Source organism: Miscanthus floridulus, chromosome 4 (assembly GCF_019320115.1).
Source record: "Miscanthus floridulus cultivar M001 chromosome 4, ASM1932011v1, whole genome shotgun sequence".
Classification (NCBI taxonomy): Eukaryota; Viridiplantae; Streptophyta; class Magnoliopsida; order Poales; family Poaceae; genus Miscanthus; species Miscanthus floridulus.
In genome coordinates, this window is record NC_089583.1 from 1459211 (window position 1) to 1476258 (window position 17048).

General features: G+C 46.8%; 1 protein-coding gene and 1 pseudogene across 2 annotated transcripts; one reads left to right on the forward strand and one right to left on the reverse strand.

Moving 5' to 3' along the window:
* The first annotated feature begins 383 nt into the window (after positions 1–383).
* Positions 384–4529, forward strand: LOC136549286 (sugar transport protein MST3-like; annotated as a pseudogene).
* Positions 4530–4983: 454 nt separating this feature from the next.
* On the reverse strand, positions 4984–12121 carry LOC136549285 (uncharacterized). Of its 2 annotated transcripts, none has more exons than XM_066540525.1 (5): positions 11881–12121; positions 7990–8361; positions 6444–7875; positions 6135–6281; positions 4984–5851 (listed from the first exon to the last, which is right to left on the reverse strand). In XM_066540525.1, the coding sequence occupies exons 2-5, from the start codon at positions 8038–8040 to the stop codon at positions 5277–5279; spliced, it is 2205 nt and encodes a 734-aa protein (XP_066396622.1). In that variant the 5' UTR covers positions 8041–8361; positions 11881–12121; the 3' UTR covers positions 4984–5276. The 2 variants fall into 2 exon arrangements, with proteins under 2 accessions (XP_066396622.1, XP_066396621.1); XM_066540524.1 differs by having other exon boundaries at positions 7990–8420.
* Between the last annotated feature and the right edge of the window lie 4927 nt (positions 12122–17048).

Genomic DNA, 17048 nt, shown 5'->3' on the forward strand with positions numbered 1-17048 from the left:
ACGACGGATTAGATAATTTCTCCAACTCAGCAGCCGCATACAGATCACGTACAGCTAGGTCCTGCATCCGTAACGGTTACTCCAACTGCGCCTTCGATCAACTTGTTGCTTAACTGCTCTGACCATGCATCCATGTATCTTATCTTCAATATATATGCAATCACCGTAGTAGCACATGTGTGTGTATGCATCCCAAGATAACCTAGCTAGCGTTGACTTGCCAACCATGCATCCATTTCGATCAGAGACTGCGTGCTAGCTGCAGCCAGTGATGACCACTAAACCGTCGGCCTATCTTCTATTGTGTTGTGTCTATATATATACATAATATATACATGTCCATGCCCGTGCCTATATAAGGAGCACAGCCCTCCGTCTCCTTGAGCACTCTGTCCTCAGCCCTCCTCCAGCTGATTGCATTGCTTGGGCTAGCCCCTCCGGCCTCCAGCTAATACATAGTCTCTCCCTCAGGCCTCAGCTCCTTGGTTTCTCAGCCAGCTGCCTCTCCGGCCGGCCGTCTAGCTGCCAGAGGAAGAGGACACGATGGCCGGCGGTGCCATCGTGAACACGGGCGGGGGCAAGGACTACCCGGGCAAGCTGACCCTCTTCGTCCTGCTCACCTGCATCGTCGCCGCCACCGGCGGCCTCATCTTCGGGTACGACATCGGTATCTCGGGCGGCGTCACCTCCATGGACCCGTTCCTGAAGAAGTTCTTCCCGGAGGTGTTCCGGAAGAAGCAGGAGGCCAAGACCAACCAGTACTGCAAGTACGACAACCAGCTGCTGCAGACCTTCACCTCCTCCCTCTACCTCGCCGCTCTCGTCGCCTCCTTCTTCGCCGCCACCGTCACCCGCGTACTCGGCCGCAAGTGGTCCATGCTCGTCGGAGGCCTCACCTTCCTCGTCGGCGCCGCGCTCAACGGCGCCGCCCAGAACGTCGCCATGCTCATCATCGGACGCATCCTCCTCGGCATCGGCGTCGGATTCGCCAATCAGGTACGGTGTATACCACCCTCAATCCGTTCACAAAAAATACAATTCTCGTTTTTCGAGAAGTCAATCAATTTAAACTTTGATCAAAATTATATAAAAAATACTAACATTCCTGATACAAAATTAGTATTATTAAATTAGTTATAGAATATATTTTTATAATAAATTTATTTAGAGACATAAATATATTAATACTATTTATTATAAATTTGATGGCTACTTCTTTTCTGGACGGAGAGAGTACATAATATTATGCAGTAATACTGGATGCCTGCATATGTACGTACACTAGCTATCTTTTTTCGAGATTGAGTACTAATTACCGAGACGCCTCATCTCGGTAGAGACGATCGAGATGCGGCTACTCTGTCCTGCTGCTTGTTTTTTTTGCCCGGCAGGTAACAAAAAGAACTATACCTAATCTAATGAGACAAAGCATATATATTTATATAAGACAGTTATATATATATATATATATATATATATATATATATATATATATATATATATATATAGGGAGAGGCTATTCAGCAGCCGGCTACAAAATAAGTTATTCTGTAGCCACCTCTATTTACCATAATTTTATATACTAATTTACCATAATATCAATACATATTTACAATAGTTGGGTTACTATAACACATGAGAATATTTACCATAATGTTATCGTAAACCACTTAGTAAGGAGTTACTATAAATTAACATAGTAATTATCGTAACTCAAAGTGGCTACAGAATAAGTTATTCTATGGCCAACTACAGAATAGTAGTTCTATATATATATATATATATATATATATATATATATATATATATATATATGATAGCAATGTTACACCATAAATGATCTCTTCATGAATTCTACCTTGTCGTGACAGCAAAGAGCGAGGCCGTAGGTAGCGATTCCGTCAATGACCTTGCGTACGTACATGATAGGGACATACGTAGCTGTCCAAGGGTTGCTTGAGTTTTGAAAAGAAAAGATTACGATCGAGATGAGATTCTCTGCATTAGGTGCCAGTTAACCAAAGGGAACTATACACATACATACATACGTGTATAATATACTAGCAGTTAACCAACGGAAACTTTTCTGTATGTTTATCTGCCACCTAGCTAGCTAGATGCATGTTCACATCATCACTATGCTAGCTTGCCGCCGGTTTCTTGGCCCTTGCTGCCTTTGCTTGTTCATTGTCCTCCTCCTCGGCCTCGCTCTCAGCTAGCTAGTTGCTGATCTTGACCCCTTTACTACGCTAGCTAGCTACCTGTTGCCAACAATTTTGTTTCTTATAGGAGTATCTCTCAAGCATATATACCAGAGAGCAGCTTTCTAGCATCTCATCTGGTTTAGGGCCTCTTTGGCACGGCTTATGCCGGCTTTGGCTTCATCTATTTTGCGTAAATCGAGGCACTGTAGCGTGAAGCCGTTTTGTAAGCCGGGGTTAAAATGAACTAGAAGCCGGGAAAAACCAGTTTTTCTGGCTTCACCGGCTTTGGCTTCATCGGTGAAACCGTTTTGGATGAGCCGTGCCAAAGAGGGCTTTAATGTATAATTTGCATTTTTGCTTCTTCATCTTTAAAAAAAAAGTGTTGCCCTGTTACCAGAGCCGCTAGCTAGCTAGCTAAGTGTTAATTGTATTTTCGACGACATTATTATGTTCATGCATGTCATTGGCGGCAACGACGAGCTGTTTAATTGCATATACAATATACTCTATATAGACTAGTATATAATTGTATCCATTAACTGTGTGTGTGTGTGTGTGTGTGTACTCCGTGGTCGTTAGCTGGCTAGCTAGCTGTAACAGTACGCATGTAAGGTCGGTCGACATCGCCAAGGTTCACGCGCAACACTTAAATTTCATTCAAAAGCAAACTTCTTTTTTCCTTGCAAAGATCATTCAAACACAAGGTTTCATGTGACACTATGGATTACGAGATAAGATCTGACCGGACTAGTTAATGAGCCCTGGAGACGGATAACAACAGATAATTATTAAACACACACACACACACATCCACGTACCACTAGCTAGTCGACTAGTACTACGTACTGCGTATTTCAATTTGCAACCACCTGCTGGTGGGTACCTTCAATTTAACCTTATTAGCTTGCTGATCATTTCTTCTCAATAACTGAATGGCACAGTCCATGCCCTTTTGCTTTTTTATTAAAAAAAACACATCAGACAGCACTGTGATTTCTAAAACAATATTGGCAAGTACTAGTAACAATGAATGAATGAATGAAAATTGATTTCTAACGTACGCATGCATTCATGTATGCAGTCTGTGCCGGTGTACCTGTCGGAGATGGCGCCGGCGCGTCTCCGTGGCACGCTCAACATCGGGTTCCAGCTGATGATCACGATCGGCATCCTGGCGGCGGAGCTGATCAACTACGGCACCAACAAGATCAAGGCCGGGTACGGGTGGCGCGTCAGCCTGGCGCTGGCGGCGGTGCCGGCGGCCATCATCACCCTGGGCTCCCTAGTCCCTCTTCCTCCCCGACACCCCCAACTCCCTCCTGGAGCGGGGCCACCCCGAGGAGGCGCGGCGCATGCTCCGGCGCATCCGCGGCACGGAGGACATCGGCGAGGAGTACGCGGACCTGGTGGCGGCGAGCGAGGAGGCCCGGCAGGTGCAGCACCCGTGGCGGAACATCGTCAAGCGCCGGTACCGGGCGCAGCTCACCATGGCCGTCATGATCCCCTTCTTCCAGCAGCTGACGGGGATCAACGTCATCATGTTCTACGCGCCGGTGCTGTTCGAGACGCTGGGGTTCAAGAACGACGCCTCACTCATGTCCTCCGTCATCACGGGGCTCGTCAACGTCTTCGCCACCGTGGTGTCCATCGTCACCGTCGACCGCGTCGGGCGCCGGAAGCTGTTCCTCCAGGGCGGCGCGCAGATGATCGTGTGCCAGCTCGTGGTGGGCACGCTCATCGCCGCCAAGTTCGGGACCAGCGGCACGGGCGACATCGCCAGGGGTTACGCGGCGGTGGTGGTGGTGTTCATCTGCGCCTACGTGGCCGGGTTCGCCTGGTCGTGGGGGCCGCTCGGGTGGCTGGTGCCGTCGGAGATCTTCCCGCTGGAGATCCGGCCGGCGGGGCAGAGCATCAACGTCTCCGTCAACATGTTCTTCACCTTCTGCATCGCGCAGGCGTTCCTCACCATGCTCTGCCACTTCAAGTTCGGGCTCTTCTACTTCTTCGCCGGCTGGGTCGTCATCATGACCGTCTTCATCGCGCTCTTCCTGCCGGAGACCAAGAACGTGCCCATCGAGGAGATGGTGCTCGTCTGGAAGTCACACTGGTTCTGGAAAAAGTTCATCGCCGACGAGGACGTGCACGTCGGCGGCAACCACCTGCAGATGGCCAAAAACGGCGGCGACACCAAGGGGGCCGACGCCTGAACGTGATCATCTATTCTATCCGGATTGATCGATTGTACGTGTGGAATCCCTCCCCTCCCTTTAGACTTCCATTCCATCCCATCACGTACTTGAGTTAATTCTCCATCAAGTAGTAGCCACATACTCTGCTAATACAAGTATTTGTTTGTGTAATGTTTGTTACGCCCATTAATTCTTGTAAAAAAAACATGATCCATTTCTTAAAGGATGTATCAAGTATTTGCTTCTTGTTATTAGAGTATGAACATACAGGATGAATGAACTACAAGGTGAATCAATCATTTCCTGGATGGTGTTCCATTCCATACAAGAGCAATATATCGCCGCAGTACAATGCTAACAGCAGCCAGTAGGTAAACACATTCCGGATGCAAGCAAAGTACTACCAATTAGCCATACATAAACAACAAAAATGTACCAATTGTCCATCCCAATATACCACCACCAATTGTCCAACCCAAAATTGTACCAATTGTCCATTCCAATGCACCACCCACCAATTGTCCAACCCAAGGGTACTTGTACCATATATCTATCAAAGCATACACTCAGAACAACTCACAAAATTCAGATAATGCTCACAAAATTTATCACCAACCAATATTGCAGTCTTACAGAAGTCGTCTTAAAAAAAATGATAATCTTATTGTTTCATTCAGGCTTTATTTGCAAGGGAAAAAATCATACAATTCCCAATTGTCATCAATACCACTCAAATATTAGAAAAATATGTGCTGATATGAAAGCACTGCTCTGCTTATTGTTTTGAGCTTTATTCACGTGAGAAAAACTCGATCAGCAAAACTGGTGCCTCGCTTATTTCACAACATTGACATGGTATATCGATGGCTGTGCTTGACTGATCTTACTGCGCCTTTCCCTCTGTCTGAGTATGCTTCGACACATCTATGGCACTCACATGTTCAGCAGGTCTTGATCCCAGCAAAGTCATGGGCGTGCTGCGAGCTCTTGTGTACTTCAGCACTGAGCTTGAGGCATATCCAGAGCGTGCATGTCGTGAGCTCTGTGGCATGTGAGAAGATGAGGCACCCACCAATCTGGAAGATTTGCGGTCCGATCTACCACCACGGTCAGAACGGTGCGAAGAAGAGATCTTGCGGGTATGGCGGTCTGAGACATCTTTTGAACCAGTCGCCCTAATAGGCTGCTTGTTGTACACAACGAGGTTTGGCAGGAGACCAAGCAGGTACTTCTTCAGGTGCTCATCACCTACATTCTTCTGTGCAGGGTTGCCATCAAGGTTAATGGCTTCTAGAGAGTTGTAATTCGCAGCTAGCTGCCCAAGGCCCTTTGATGTAGAAATCTTGTTGTGGCGCAAGTCCAGAACCTTAAGTTTCAGAAGCCGGTGAAGACCATCTACCTCACTGATCTTGTTACCAGCCAGATATAACTCCTTCAATGAGGAACAGGAGGCCAGTCCTAACAAATAATCCAAAACAAAGTCAATGCAGGCAAAGAAATCTTTTCAGTTGAATAATCATATATAATTCAGTTTCAGGAAACATCCATGGATGGTTTCTCACACCCCTCAAGATAGTTAAGAATCTAAAGCATAACAACGCGCCAAGTCAGAAGATGAAAATGGGGGAAAGGGGGTATGAGCGTCATAAGATTCTATCAAGTGACTACAACCAGGGAGAAGCACATAAATAAAGTAACACAATAAATAAAGGAGCAAACTATAAGATGCTAAAACACATACCATGACCAATTCTAGATATCCTATTATAGCTGATATCCAACAAGCGCAATAGTGTCAATTCTCTGAGGCCTTCGATTGTTGATATGTTATTCTTCGACAGGCTTAACATGTGAAGGCCTTTTGGAAGAGCTCCTGCGGTTACTCGCACTGCACAGAAAGACCCAAACATTAGAAATGCGATGTAATCTTCTTGAAACAGATGAGCAGTACAGATGCAAAAGAAAACAAGGATATGAAAACAGCAAACAGCATGCCGCTAATAACTTAATTCTGAACTAATAAAACTAATAATAAAGAAAAGGGGCTTACCAATTGAGTTCCCTGATAAGTTCAATACGCGCAAACCTGAGAATGCGCTCAGTCTTGGAATCACAACCAAACCATGGTTTGCCAACTGTGCCGATGATGAAGCAGGAGTCAACTTTGAAATATAAGTGTAAGCTATCTCCATGCCAAGCAGGCTTTTAGCATCAGGCCGCACAGCAGGAACACCAGCCATTGGCTCACTAGATTTGGCCAAAGCAGAATTTGAACTTTCTCCTTGTTCATCCAAAGCGATATCATTGATATCAATTTGGTTGATCCAATCCTCGATTCTTTTAATATTGTAGGTTCTTGGAGTAAGTTCACTTGGGTCCTCATCAATATCAGTTTTACTGTGTTCAGGTTCCCCACTAATGTCATTTGTATCAGAAATGTTCACCGACTCAGGCACTTCAACTACAAGGGACTGGTGGAGTGTGCTATCTCTGTTCCACAGCTTCTCTCTCTCTTGATCTGTAGCTTCACTGAGGTCACCGTCATTCCCAGAATGGTGACAAACATCCCCTGGATCTGCACAGAAAGGGGCAACTGGATCCAGTGAGTGATCACCACAAATGTATTTGCCATCCCAGTATTCATGACCTACTAGGATCCCATCCCTGACAAAATTTTCTTCTGTGCTTCCAGTGGACCGTTGACCCTCTGCAGCAGCATCAGAGCAACCTACTGAACCACGGTCATCGATGTTGGATGCCCGGTACACATTTGGAGAAGAAGGTGCACAATAAACATCAAAATTCGATTTACTGCGATGCATTTCACCACCGCTCAGGTTGTCAAACTTCTCATCAATCAGTGAACATAAACCATCAACAGATCTGCAACGAGACCCTAGTATCTCAGAATCGACAGAACCTTCTGGATCACTGGTGGAATCATTCTGAAATATTGCAGATTGTGATCTTGGGAATTTGCTTTGGGAATAAGACATGCGATGATGGCTATCAGAATCAACAGTGTGATCACCCAAAGGTTCACAAAAGTCATGGCTGATTAGGTCAGATGAGGCATCAAAATCGTCCTCATTTTTTGGGCTGCACGTCTTAGTAGATTCTCCAACAACTTCACCTCTCTTGAAACTAGAGGGGTCGCCTTTGTGTTCATGGTTTGTAACATCAAACTCAGAGCCTTCGCTAGAATTATGATCATGATCCTTTTGAAGCATGTTTCCAAGAGACTGGCTCTTCTTTAGGTGCCCAACCTCCTTGCCCTCATCAGAGCATACATATCTATTCAAGTCTTCTGATCTGCAGCATTCTTGATGAGATGATGGGCTAGTGCCACAATGCCCGCTCACGGCTGAACGGTTATTTTCATCTGCCATCTGGTTTGGACTAGCTGAAGCAGTCATGGTCTTCAACTGAGAATCCTTATTTGACGCTGCACGCATGGTTTCATCTGCTGGGGAAAACCCCTCCTAACAAGAGAACAAAAGAAGATTTGAGTTGTAGTAAAGTAGGATCTAAACTAGTTGCTTCTTCATGGGAATGCAATGGGAAGCAGTAAAAATACAAGAGGTATTTGTCTGTACCTTGGATCTGTGCTGTGCAGTAGAGGATGAAAAGCAAAAGAACCTAACCATAAGAAATAAACTCTGATGCCAACTGTGCAAGCTTACACCAGATTGCTTTGATCACCAACACACCAAAAACCCTATGAAACCAATCACATTGCTGAAGCAAAGGACCTTTTTCTAGAGAACTGAGCTGAGCAAATTTGTTACATCTCAGCTGCCGTTGGGAATTAGCCGTAATCAACAAAAAGGCCTTCCAAGGCTCGGCGTAGCCTCCAGATGTAGGTCAGGCTTACTCCCAAAGGCAAGGATAAGGTGGTTGCAGAATTGTTGCAGGACCACACCCACTTAGAGGTGCGAGATGTGTATGGCCTCTTGATACCTGCCAGTCTGAAAGAAGGGTTTAGGAACTAGACAAATCCAAAAGGATGCATGTGTGGTGGAAAATCCTGCAAAACGAAAAGGCATACATGAGGGAGCAAGCATTACTTGAAAGGGGAAAAAAAAAACTTGATAGACAAAGCAGATATGAAAATTGTGATTAGGGCCCAAAAGAAGTTAAGATTGCCACATTACACAATTTTTCATGAAGCTAGTTCTACTATGCAAAACATTATTCCAATGCAAACATGCACAAATTCTTTTGTGCTACATTGGGAGCGGTGCAGCCAGTGAGTTACGATTAAATTCAGGTAGCACTAGCAGCAACCATTCGCTACTTATTCCAATACACATGCATCAATTAGCATCCATGTCATACGCCTAATGGGGCCTACAGGCCCATCTGGCCCAGCTGGCCCAGACGCCAGCAGCAGCAGCAGCAGCAGCGCCGACGCCTAGGGGGAGGCGCACAAGCAAGGGCAGGTCCCCGACGTCCACTATCCATATCAGGAGAGTCCAATAGGAATAGGATTAGTTAAGGTAGGAAGGGGTCCATATCTATAAGGATTTCCCTCATTAGATTGCTTAGGATACAAGTCTACCCAGGGCTATAAGTAGAGGGGCTATGTAATCATTGCAATTAAGAAAGAACAGCCTCAAGGCTTATCCCTCCTTCCCCTTCTCACGGCGCCTCATCCGCGACTTCAGCCCTCCAACCAAACAGGAAGCACGGGATGACCCCGCTCCTCCCCGTCACAACGACGACCTGAACGACTACATCGACACCTTCACCGAGTACACAGTACGCACTGGCATCACCAACTACCTCCATCAAGTCAACCTCTTCATCAACGGTCTACAACACAAGCTTCGGGACACGGTCGCTCAATATCAACCGCAGGAGATGGAAGCAGCCGTCCTCCTCGCCCGCGCCCTGGACGACATCGCAGCAACTCCACTCGTCGATCCCGACGCAGCTCGGGAAAAGGAGCCACGCACCACAGCAATTCGAGTGGACAATGAGTCACCTCCACATCCTCCTCCGGCGAACCTGACAACCCGCACACCATCAGCAGGGGCACTAATCCCACAGTTCGGCTACAATTCAGCAGCAACAATGTACGCCCGCCAGTTGAAGCTCAACCCACCTCAAGCAGCAGCCACGGCGGACAACCTATCGGCGTCCTCCCCGACTTCCAACTGCAACCGCAACGAGACTCTACGCTCCATCGACATCTCCGACACTCTTGTTCAGCTTCGGGGAGCCTCCACGGATGAGCGTGAGCTTCAGATCATCTACGACACTATTACACTGCAGGCAGCGGCTCCAGCTTGGACGATCTGCGAAGGCGTCATCTACTACAACAACCGCCTCTACATACCAGCATCCTCCCCGCTACTGCAGGACATACTCGAGTCGATTGGAACTACAGCTCCGCATCTCCTAGCGATCGCCTCCACACGACTTCTTCACCGACAACGCAAGCTTTCCCCTCGAGTATTCTACTCCTTGAGGCCTGGACACAACGCATGCTTCCATCAGCCACGGTTGTCTTTTTCGACAGCAACGGCCAACAGTTCCTCTCCATCAAGGGCGTCTACATCGGCTGGCAGCACGCTAACGGCCCCCCGCTGATCTCCCCGGCAAACTCCGACACCGGCGACCTCCTCTTCGGCACGCTACAACACTTTACCACGACACCACCAACCATCGTCGCCATTGCATTGTGCCGGCGCATAAGGGGACAAGTTGATGCTGGCCAGATGCACTCGCTTCTACGACCTCCACGGGAGATAACAGTCACTACACTTCCCGGGAACGCTTTCCGGTGCCGCCATCTACGCAGCCCGCCACATCCATGAACCACTGGATGGCTCGGGAACCGACAGCTATTACATCTCCGGCTACTTCGGCTTGTGTAGCTACTGCTTCCAGTTCTCCGATTACCATGTCACCACCAACGAATTCAACGACACCTTGGGCCACATCACAGTTCAAATCACACAGCTATCCGGGGATGCCAAACCACCACCAGAGGCAGTCAAAGATTGGACAATGATTCAGCGCGAGGACGCACTGATCGCAGAAGGGAGGAGTGATGTCATACGCCTAATGGGGCCTACAGGCCCATCTGGCCCAGCTGGCCCAGACGCCAGCAGCAGCAGCAGCAGCGCCGACGCCTAGGGGGAGGCGCACAAGCAAGGGCAGGTCCCCGACGTCCACTATCCATATCAGGAGAGTCTCCAATAGGAATAGGATTAGTTAAGATAGGAAGGGGTCCATATCTATAAGGACTTCCCTCATTAGATTGCTTAGGATACAAGTCTACCTAGGACCATAAGTAGAGGGACTGTGTAATCATTGTGATTAAGAAAGAACAGCCTCAAGGCTTATCCCTCCTTCCCCTTCTCCCTCTCCTGCGCCAACTCCTCCTCTCCCTCTGCCCTAACGCCGCCGCCCTCTCCCTGTGCCGCCACCCACAACCCACCTCCCTAACCCTAGCCGCCACCTAGAGCCCCCCTCCCTGCCGGGCTCTTACAATCCAACTGAAATAAAAACGTCCAAAATTATTCAGTTTTAATGTAAGGAAGGGTAGCAAAAAAGAGACTGAATGGCCACATGATGCAAAATTTAGGATCGGATCATACGGCTGAGGCAATTCAGTAACTATGAACCTATCCAATTCCAACCGTCATTTAGGATGACATATTATTCCTCAGCGCAGAGCAGATATTGCATTGAGAGCAATACTAGGCATATTACACTTAGTCATCTTGAATTGTTTCAGATGGAAGGGTGGTGTTTTTAGATGGTAAGATCCCAGGATTAGAAAAAGGAACCCCTATCAACAATCACAGTTTGGGACCGAAAAGGTGTGTGCAGTAGTACTAAGGGGATGTTAATCATTGTTTGGCACCGAGAGGTAGGTCCAGCACAGGCGGAGGCTACACTTCCACCAGAGCATCAGCAGCAGCAGCACACATAATACTGACATACAGGACAACGAGAGCTCTCCTTTTCTCCCCCGTGACGCCGAGTCTGTGCGTGGAGCCATTGGGGAGGGGGGTCGGCGACAGCGCAAGGGAAAGACGCAAGAGGTGGGCCGCGAATTGTACTGGAACAAGGACAGCGCAATTACTGCGTCAATCGCACATGATTCCTTCCTTCCTGTCGTCAGGAGCAGGAGAGAAGAGCTCAATCGAATTGGAGTGGAAGGATGCCGTTTGCAGATCGCGGAATCGAAATTAGACAGCTATTGTATTATATAAAATACGGCAATTAAATCTCATAATCTCGTGGATGAATATCGACAGCAGCGCGTAGTAAGAAAGGAGATCCGAGTCGATGCATGAATTCGGCTAGTAGAAAGATAGATGTGGTGGTTTCGCTTCGATTGGATACCTGAGGGCGAGAAGGAAGGGGAGTAGTAGAACGGAAGGAAGGAAGGAAGCATCTGCCATCCATGGCGTCCATGACCATTAGAGTAATAATCTAGGTTAGCGAGGCGAGGGGGGAGGGAATCTTACCAGGAGATTCGAAAGCAATCCAAGTCCGGCTGATTGGATGGATTGATCTCCAGAGGCACGGGAACGGCGGCTCCGTCCGTGGACGGGGGATGATGAGATGGATCGCGGTGGCGCGATTGGAGGAGGGGGAGGAGGAGCTTCCTCAAGTTGGGGGGCAGGGCAGAGGCGGCGGCGGCGGCAGCGAGGAAGAGGAAGACGAACGTGGGGCGGGGACGGGACGGAAAGAGGCCTTCTGCGCCTTTTCTTTCTTTCTTTGTTTTTCCATGTTGTTTGGCAGATAAATCCTGGATCTGTTTAGTTATTATTAGTTAGATTAGATTCCAAAATTTCCAAAGATCCATCCATGGGTTATCGTTTTTTTACATGCGCATATATACAGAAAAAAGATTTTATGCACGTGTGATGCACGTGAGCCCCCGTGCGTCACCTCGCCACTGCCGTCCAAGCGAGATGCAGGGCATGCTTGATATATCCATTCATTTTCGGCTAAAAATTAGCTCAAACTATGGTCAGTTACTTAGCTGGCTATAGCTGGAAACTTGTCTAGAAAACTAGCATATCTATTAGCCCTCTTGTTTAGTTGCACTAGAACTAATTTGAGTCAATTTTTTGAGTTTGCTAGCGTCCAAACGCCCACGCCTACGGTAATTTTCCCGCGTCGTTTCGCACAACCACGTGGGACCTGCGTCGCCCCAAACGTCAAAAGCATCGAGAACACCTGTAGTAAATTTTCGCATGTCCACGTGGGACCTACGTCACCCCAAACGTCAACAGCATCGGAAAAGAGAGGAAGGAGGCAGCGAATGCCCAGCCGACGTCATAAGGAGATGGAGACACCTAGGCGAGGCAGCAGAAGGCTCAAAGGAAGATACAACACCCGATCTACTTTTGAAACATTCAAATGCAACACTTGGAACATACATCTGAAGGCAGATAAAATACTTGAAACATACATCTGAAATACTTGCAAAAAACACTTGAAACCATTGCAAAACACTTACACACCATCCAAATAAAACACTTGCAAACATATGTGTGAAACATATGCAATATCCAGATAAACACACTTGCAACATATGTCTGAAAAACAAATGAAAAATTGGAAAGAAAAGCTTGCAACATATGTGTGCAACCATTGCATGCAACATCTCAATCTACCTTTGCAACATCCATATGAAAAACTTGCAACATACCTCTGAACTGAAAACATATGCTTGTAACATGTGCTTTCAAGCGCAACATCTACTTGCTGCTCGGGCGAAAATGGAGGCTCGTTGACGCGGAGCTTGACACCGGCATGGGGCTCGATGCTACGGAGTGGCGCGGAGGTCGCCGATGTAGAACTCGTCGACGGCACGGACCTCGACCGGGGCGTGACAGGCGGATGGAGCGTGGCCGTAACGGGAGGTGCGAGTACACAGGGGAGCGGAGCAGGGAGGGTGAGATCCATTCCGCGGGCAGGGGTGCGCAGCGCGAGCAGGGATAGTGCGGGGGAGGGCGGGATCCATCCCATGAGCAGGGGCGCGTAGCGTGTAGACACCGCAGAGCGAGCGTGCGATGCGAACATGGGCGGCATAGGCGGGGTCCATTCCGTCCAGACGGACAGGAGCATTACCGTTAATTTTTAGCTAACTAGCCGTTAACCCTTAGATCAAAGAGGCCCACGGATCAGCTCGCATGCATGATGAAGTTGGACCACATACTGCAGCGCTGTGAAGGACCAGCCGAGCGTCCATCAAGCCACATCTCGACGGCAACAATGAGGTGCCACAGGGGCTCATCTGAGTCTACAACACACGTCCACACGTGCATAAATTTTTTCCCAATATGGACCACTGTTGGTCCCGCTAGCTTGTCCAACTACCATGATATGTTTTATGTATATTTATTAGCACACCAAGCTTATGAAGTGTGTATGAATTTCATTTCCGTTGGACGTATGACCTATTTAGATCAGTTAGGGCTAGTTATTATATTAGTTAATCTAAAAATTAACTTTAATTAGCTAAAATTATACAGAGTTAACTAACGATTGGTTATAGGTTTGACTCACAAATTAGTCCGCGCCTACTATACTCGCTGTTTGAATGGAGATTAGGGCTAAAGTTAGTTGGCTAAATAATCATCCTATTCAACTAAACAGGCCCTTATTGTGTAGTGACCATGAGTATCAATCCACATGTTGGCACATTTCAGCTAACCATTGTCTCGCATTGAAACTCGAGTGTACTTATCCAGTGCTACGAGATAAGCCAATATATATGGGAAAAATTTATGAACACCTCTGAAAATAAAAAAAATTGGTAAAATGGATATATCAGTGCAATCATGTACGATTATGCAAAATATGAGTGACATCATTTTATTAGAATAAACAAAAAGAATTGTCGCAAAAAAAAGGATAAACAAAAAGAATAGGGGGGGGGGGATCAGCCGGAAATATTAGAGGGTTGTTGGTTTGAGATAAACAATAGCAATCCGCACTTTTTAACATGAAGAATACGGTATGCGTTATTATAGTTCAAAACTTCAAGGTTTCCACGATGGATTGACGGTACATATCTACATTTTCTATGCATCCATATTTATTTTTGACTTTTTCGAGGCATTACCGTGTTATTAATATTTTTTGAGGGGAATACCGTGTTATTAATAGGGTAAGCTTTGCCTCACCTTTTTTTTCCTTGTGTCAACAAAACAGGGCCGTTTTAAGACAAGGTTGTTTTGGTTGGATGACCCATACAAATGGATCATACTACTCCCCATTTTACCTCACCTACCTTTGAAATTGATTATGTCACTAGACTAATTAAATTTATCTGTTTTGTCATAAAGAGACAAGGGTTGACCACAAAAAAATCAATTTTTTGAGCTCATGCGCTTCCCATACATTGATTGAGGTTCCAATAAATACATATTGAAAACATACAAAGTTATCGGACAGATATTGTATGCTATGTATATGCGTATTATGTTATATAAAATAAATTGAGAGAGAGAGAGGGGGGGAAAGATAATTAATTTTGATTATTATAAGGTGCTAAACACGAAGTTCTGAACAATACTTATATCTTCTGAGATTCTATCTCTTGTACCATTGTAGAGGTGTTAAAAACTGAGGTTACCTGTAGTCCCTATTTTGTCCACAACACCGGGAATACAACACTAGTGAGTGAAAACAATGACATGCAACAAAGTAAGCTTCATATAAAGCTCATATGAAATTGAACTTAAATCCATTTCAAAGTTCTATTTCAATTGCAAAGAGAAATAGTAAAAATATGTACATATTTGGTTTCATTCACATAGGCTTGAACTTATATATAATAATTCATCTTATATATAACAATTAAAATTTTCTACTCAACTGAGTATATATAAAATTCAACTGTGTGGTAAGGACAAGCTATAGTTAGATGTCGCTGTGACCACCGTCCCAATCGGCTACGACCACGTGTGTAGGGTAGAAGGTTAGTTGGTCGATTTGACACTAATGTAATCTAGTAGCCGATGAACCGAAAGCAGCTTGGCACTAGTATTAGTTCCAATGAGTTAAATTTCATGTAAAACATATGGGATGAATAGTTAACTGGATCAGAGTGAAACAAGGTGCAGACTTTATGACTAAGACGTAACTATATTTTAGAGTAAATCTTCTATATATGGCGGAGCTCTATCTTAAGAGAACTACGGAGATTTAGGACTTACTTGAATTGCATCGTTCGTCCCCTTCCCCGGCCCCGCACCGGGTTCTCCACTGGCTCTGCGGAGTGAGCGGAAGTGCACCAAACACTTTTGCACGTAGGAATGCTTCTGGTCAGTAAAGCATGGAAGCCAGAGCAATTTTGCGTGAAGGGCTCCGGCTCTGGGCTCTGGCCATGGAGCGCATACGGAGGAGCTGCCCCCTGCTCATACGAGGGCTTACTAGTTACTAGAGTTGGGTATTTGTAGTTCTACTAGGGGTTCTTAGATGTGTAAATGGGCAACACAGAGTGGCCTTAGACAAATTGTTTTCTATTAATAATTATGACTAAATATAATATCTAAACCACTTTAATTTTGTCAGCTATAGTAATCTGTAGCTTAGATCACTTATTTACAGGCTAAAACAGTGTGAATTGGATGAGTAGTGTGTGACTCAAGTCAGAGAGATTTGAACCTACGGCAGGTGGCTTATGCTGAAATTTGGTTTATGCTGATGGTTATGCTAAAATGTTGTGAGAGAAAAACAATGTTCTATAGCCGAAAAGTAGCTCAAATGAAAGAATCAGAGCCACAACACCTGTCTAGGCTTGAACTTAAGTGAGAGGAACCACTTCCAGTTTTTTTTTAAGTGAGAGGAACCACTTCCAACTGCTTCTGTACGAAACGAGGCAGCCGGACTCCCGGAGACGTCAGGATGACACAGGCTCAACAAAACAAAACAAAAAAGGAAAAGAAAAAAAAAAGAAGACGTCAGGATGACACCATGATAGTGTCTGGCACCTTATTTGCTTTTGTTGGAGTTAACGTGGCATGACAAATCAACCGACTAGACGGTTGATAAAGTCAGAGAGCAGAGATGGCACGGCAGGCAGGCATCGACCATCAGCATCGTGGTCCAAGTCAAACCATCCCGGCCTCCTTCGTCTCTGCGGCTGCCTCCTGCCCTGCCCTCCTCTAAGACTGTCTCCAACGGGATAGCCATCACGGCACCCAAACCCAAATATCCGGTCCGCCCCCAGCAGGGGCCGCCGCCACCGGTGAGCGCGCTCGGCCAGCCGCAGGCTGCCGCTGCAGCCCCAACGGCGCGAACGCGCGGGCGCCTCCGGCCCCGCCGTCGCTGCTGCTGGCCGTCGCAGCAAGCGGCGCGCGCACGGGCTGCCCTCCTGGTTGTCCGACGCCGCTGCCCAGTCCCCTGGCGCGAGCGCGCTGGCGCCCTTGGCCCCGGCGCAGCTCCCTGGCCGCCGGCGAGCGCGTGAAGAGCGGTGCAAGCATGGACCCTGTAGGCCGTGGCTAGCCGCCGCTTTCCTCTTCGTTTTCTTGCTGTGCGTTCCTACAGAAACGAACACGGGAGGAAGAAAGAGTGCTGTACCGTAGATGACGGGGGATGATTTGGGTCCTCTGTTGGAGAACGTAAATTTTGGGTTGAGATCTTTTTTTACTGTGCATGACCCAAATCAAACAAT

Bases quoted from the DNA above. Each gene is read 5' to 3' on its own strand.
- LOC136549285 (XM_066540525.1), bottom strand. From the start codon at position 8,040: ATGGTTAGGTTCTTTTGCTTTTCATCCTCTACTGCACAGCACAGATCC. The intron at 7,876-7,989 runs GTACAGACAAAT...TTCTCTTGTTAG, and splicing joins CTGCACAGCACAGATCCAAG to GAGGGGTTTTCCCCAGCAGA. The intron at 5,852-6,134 runs GTATGTGTTTTA...ATTATTTGTTAG, and splicing joins GATATCTAGAATTGGTCATG to GACTGGCCTCCTGTTCCTCA.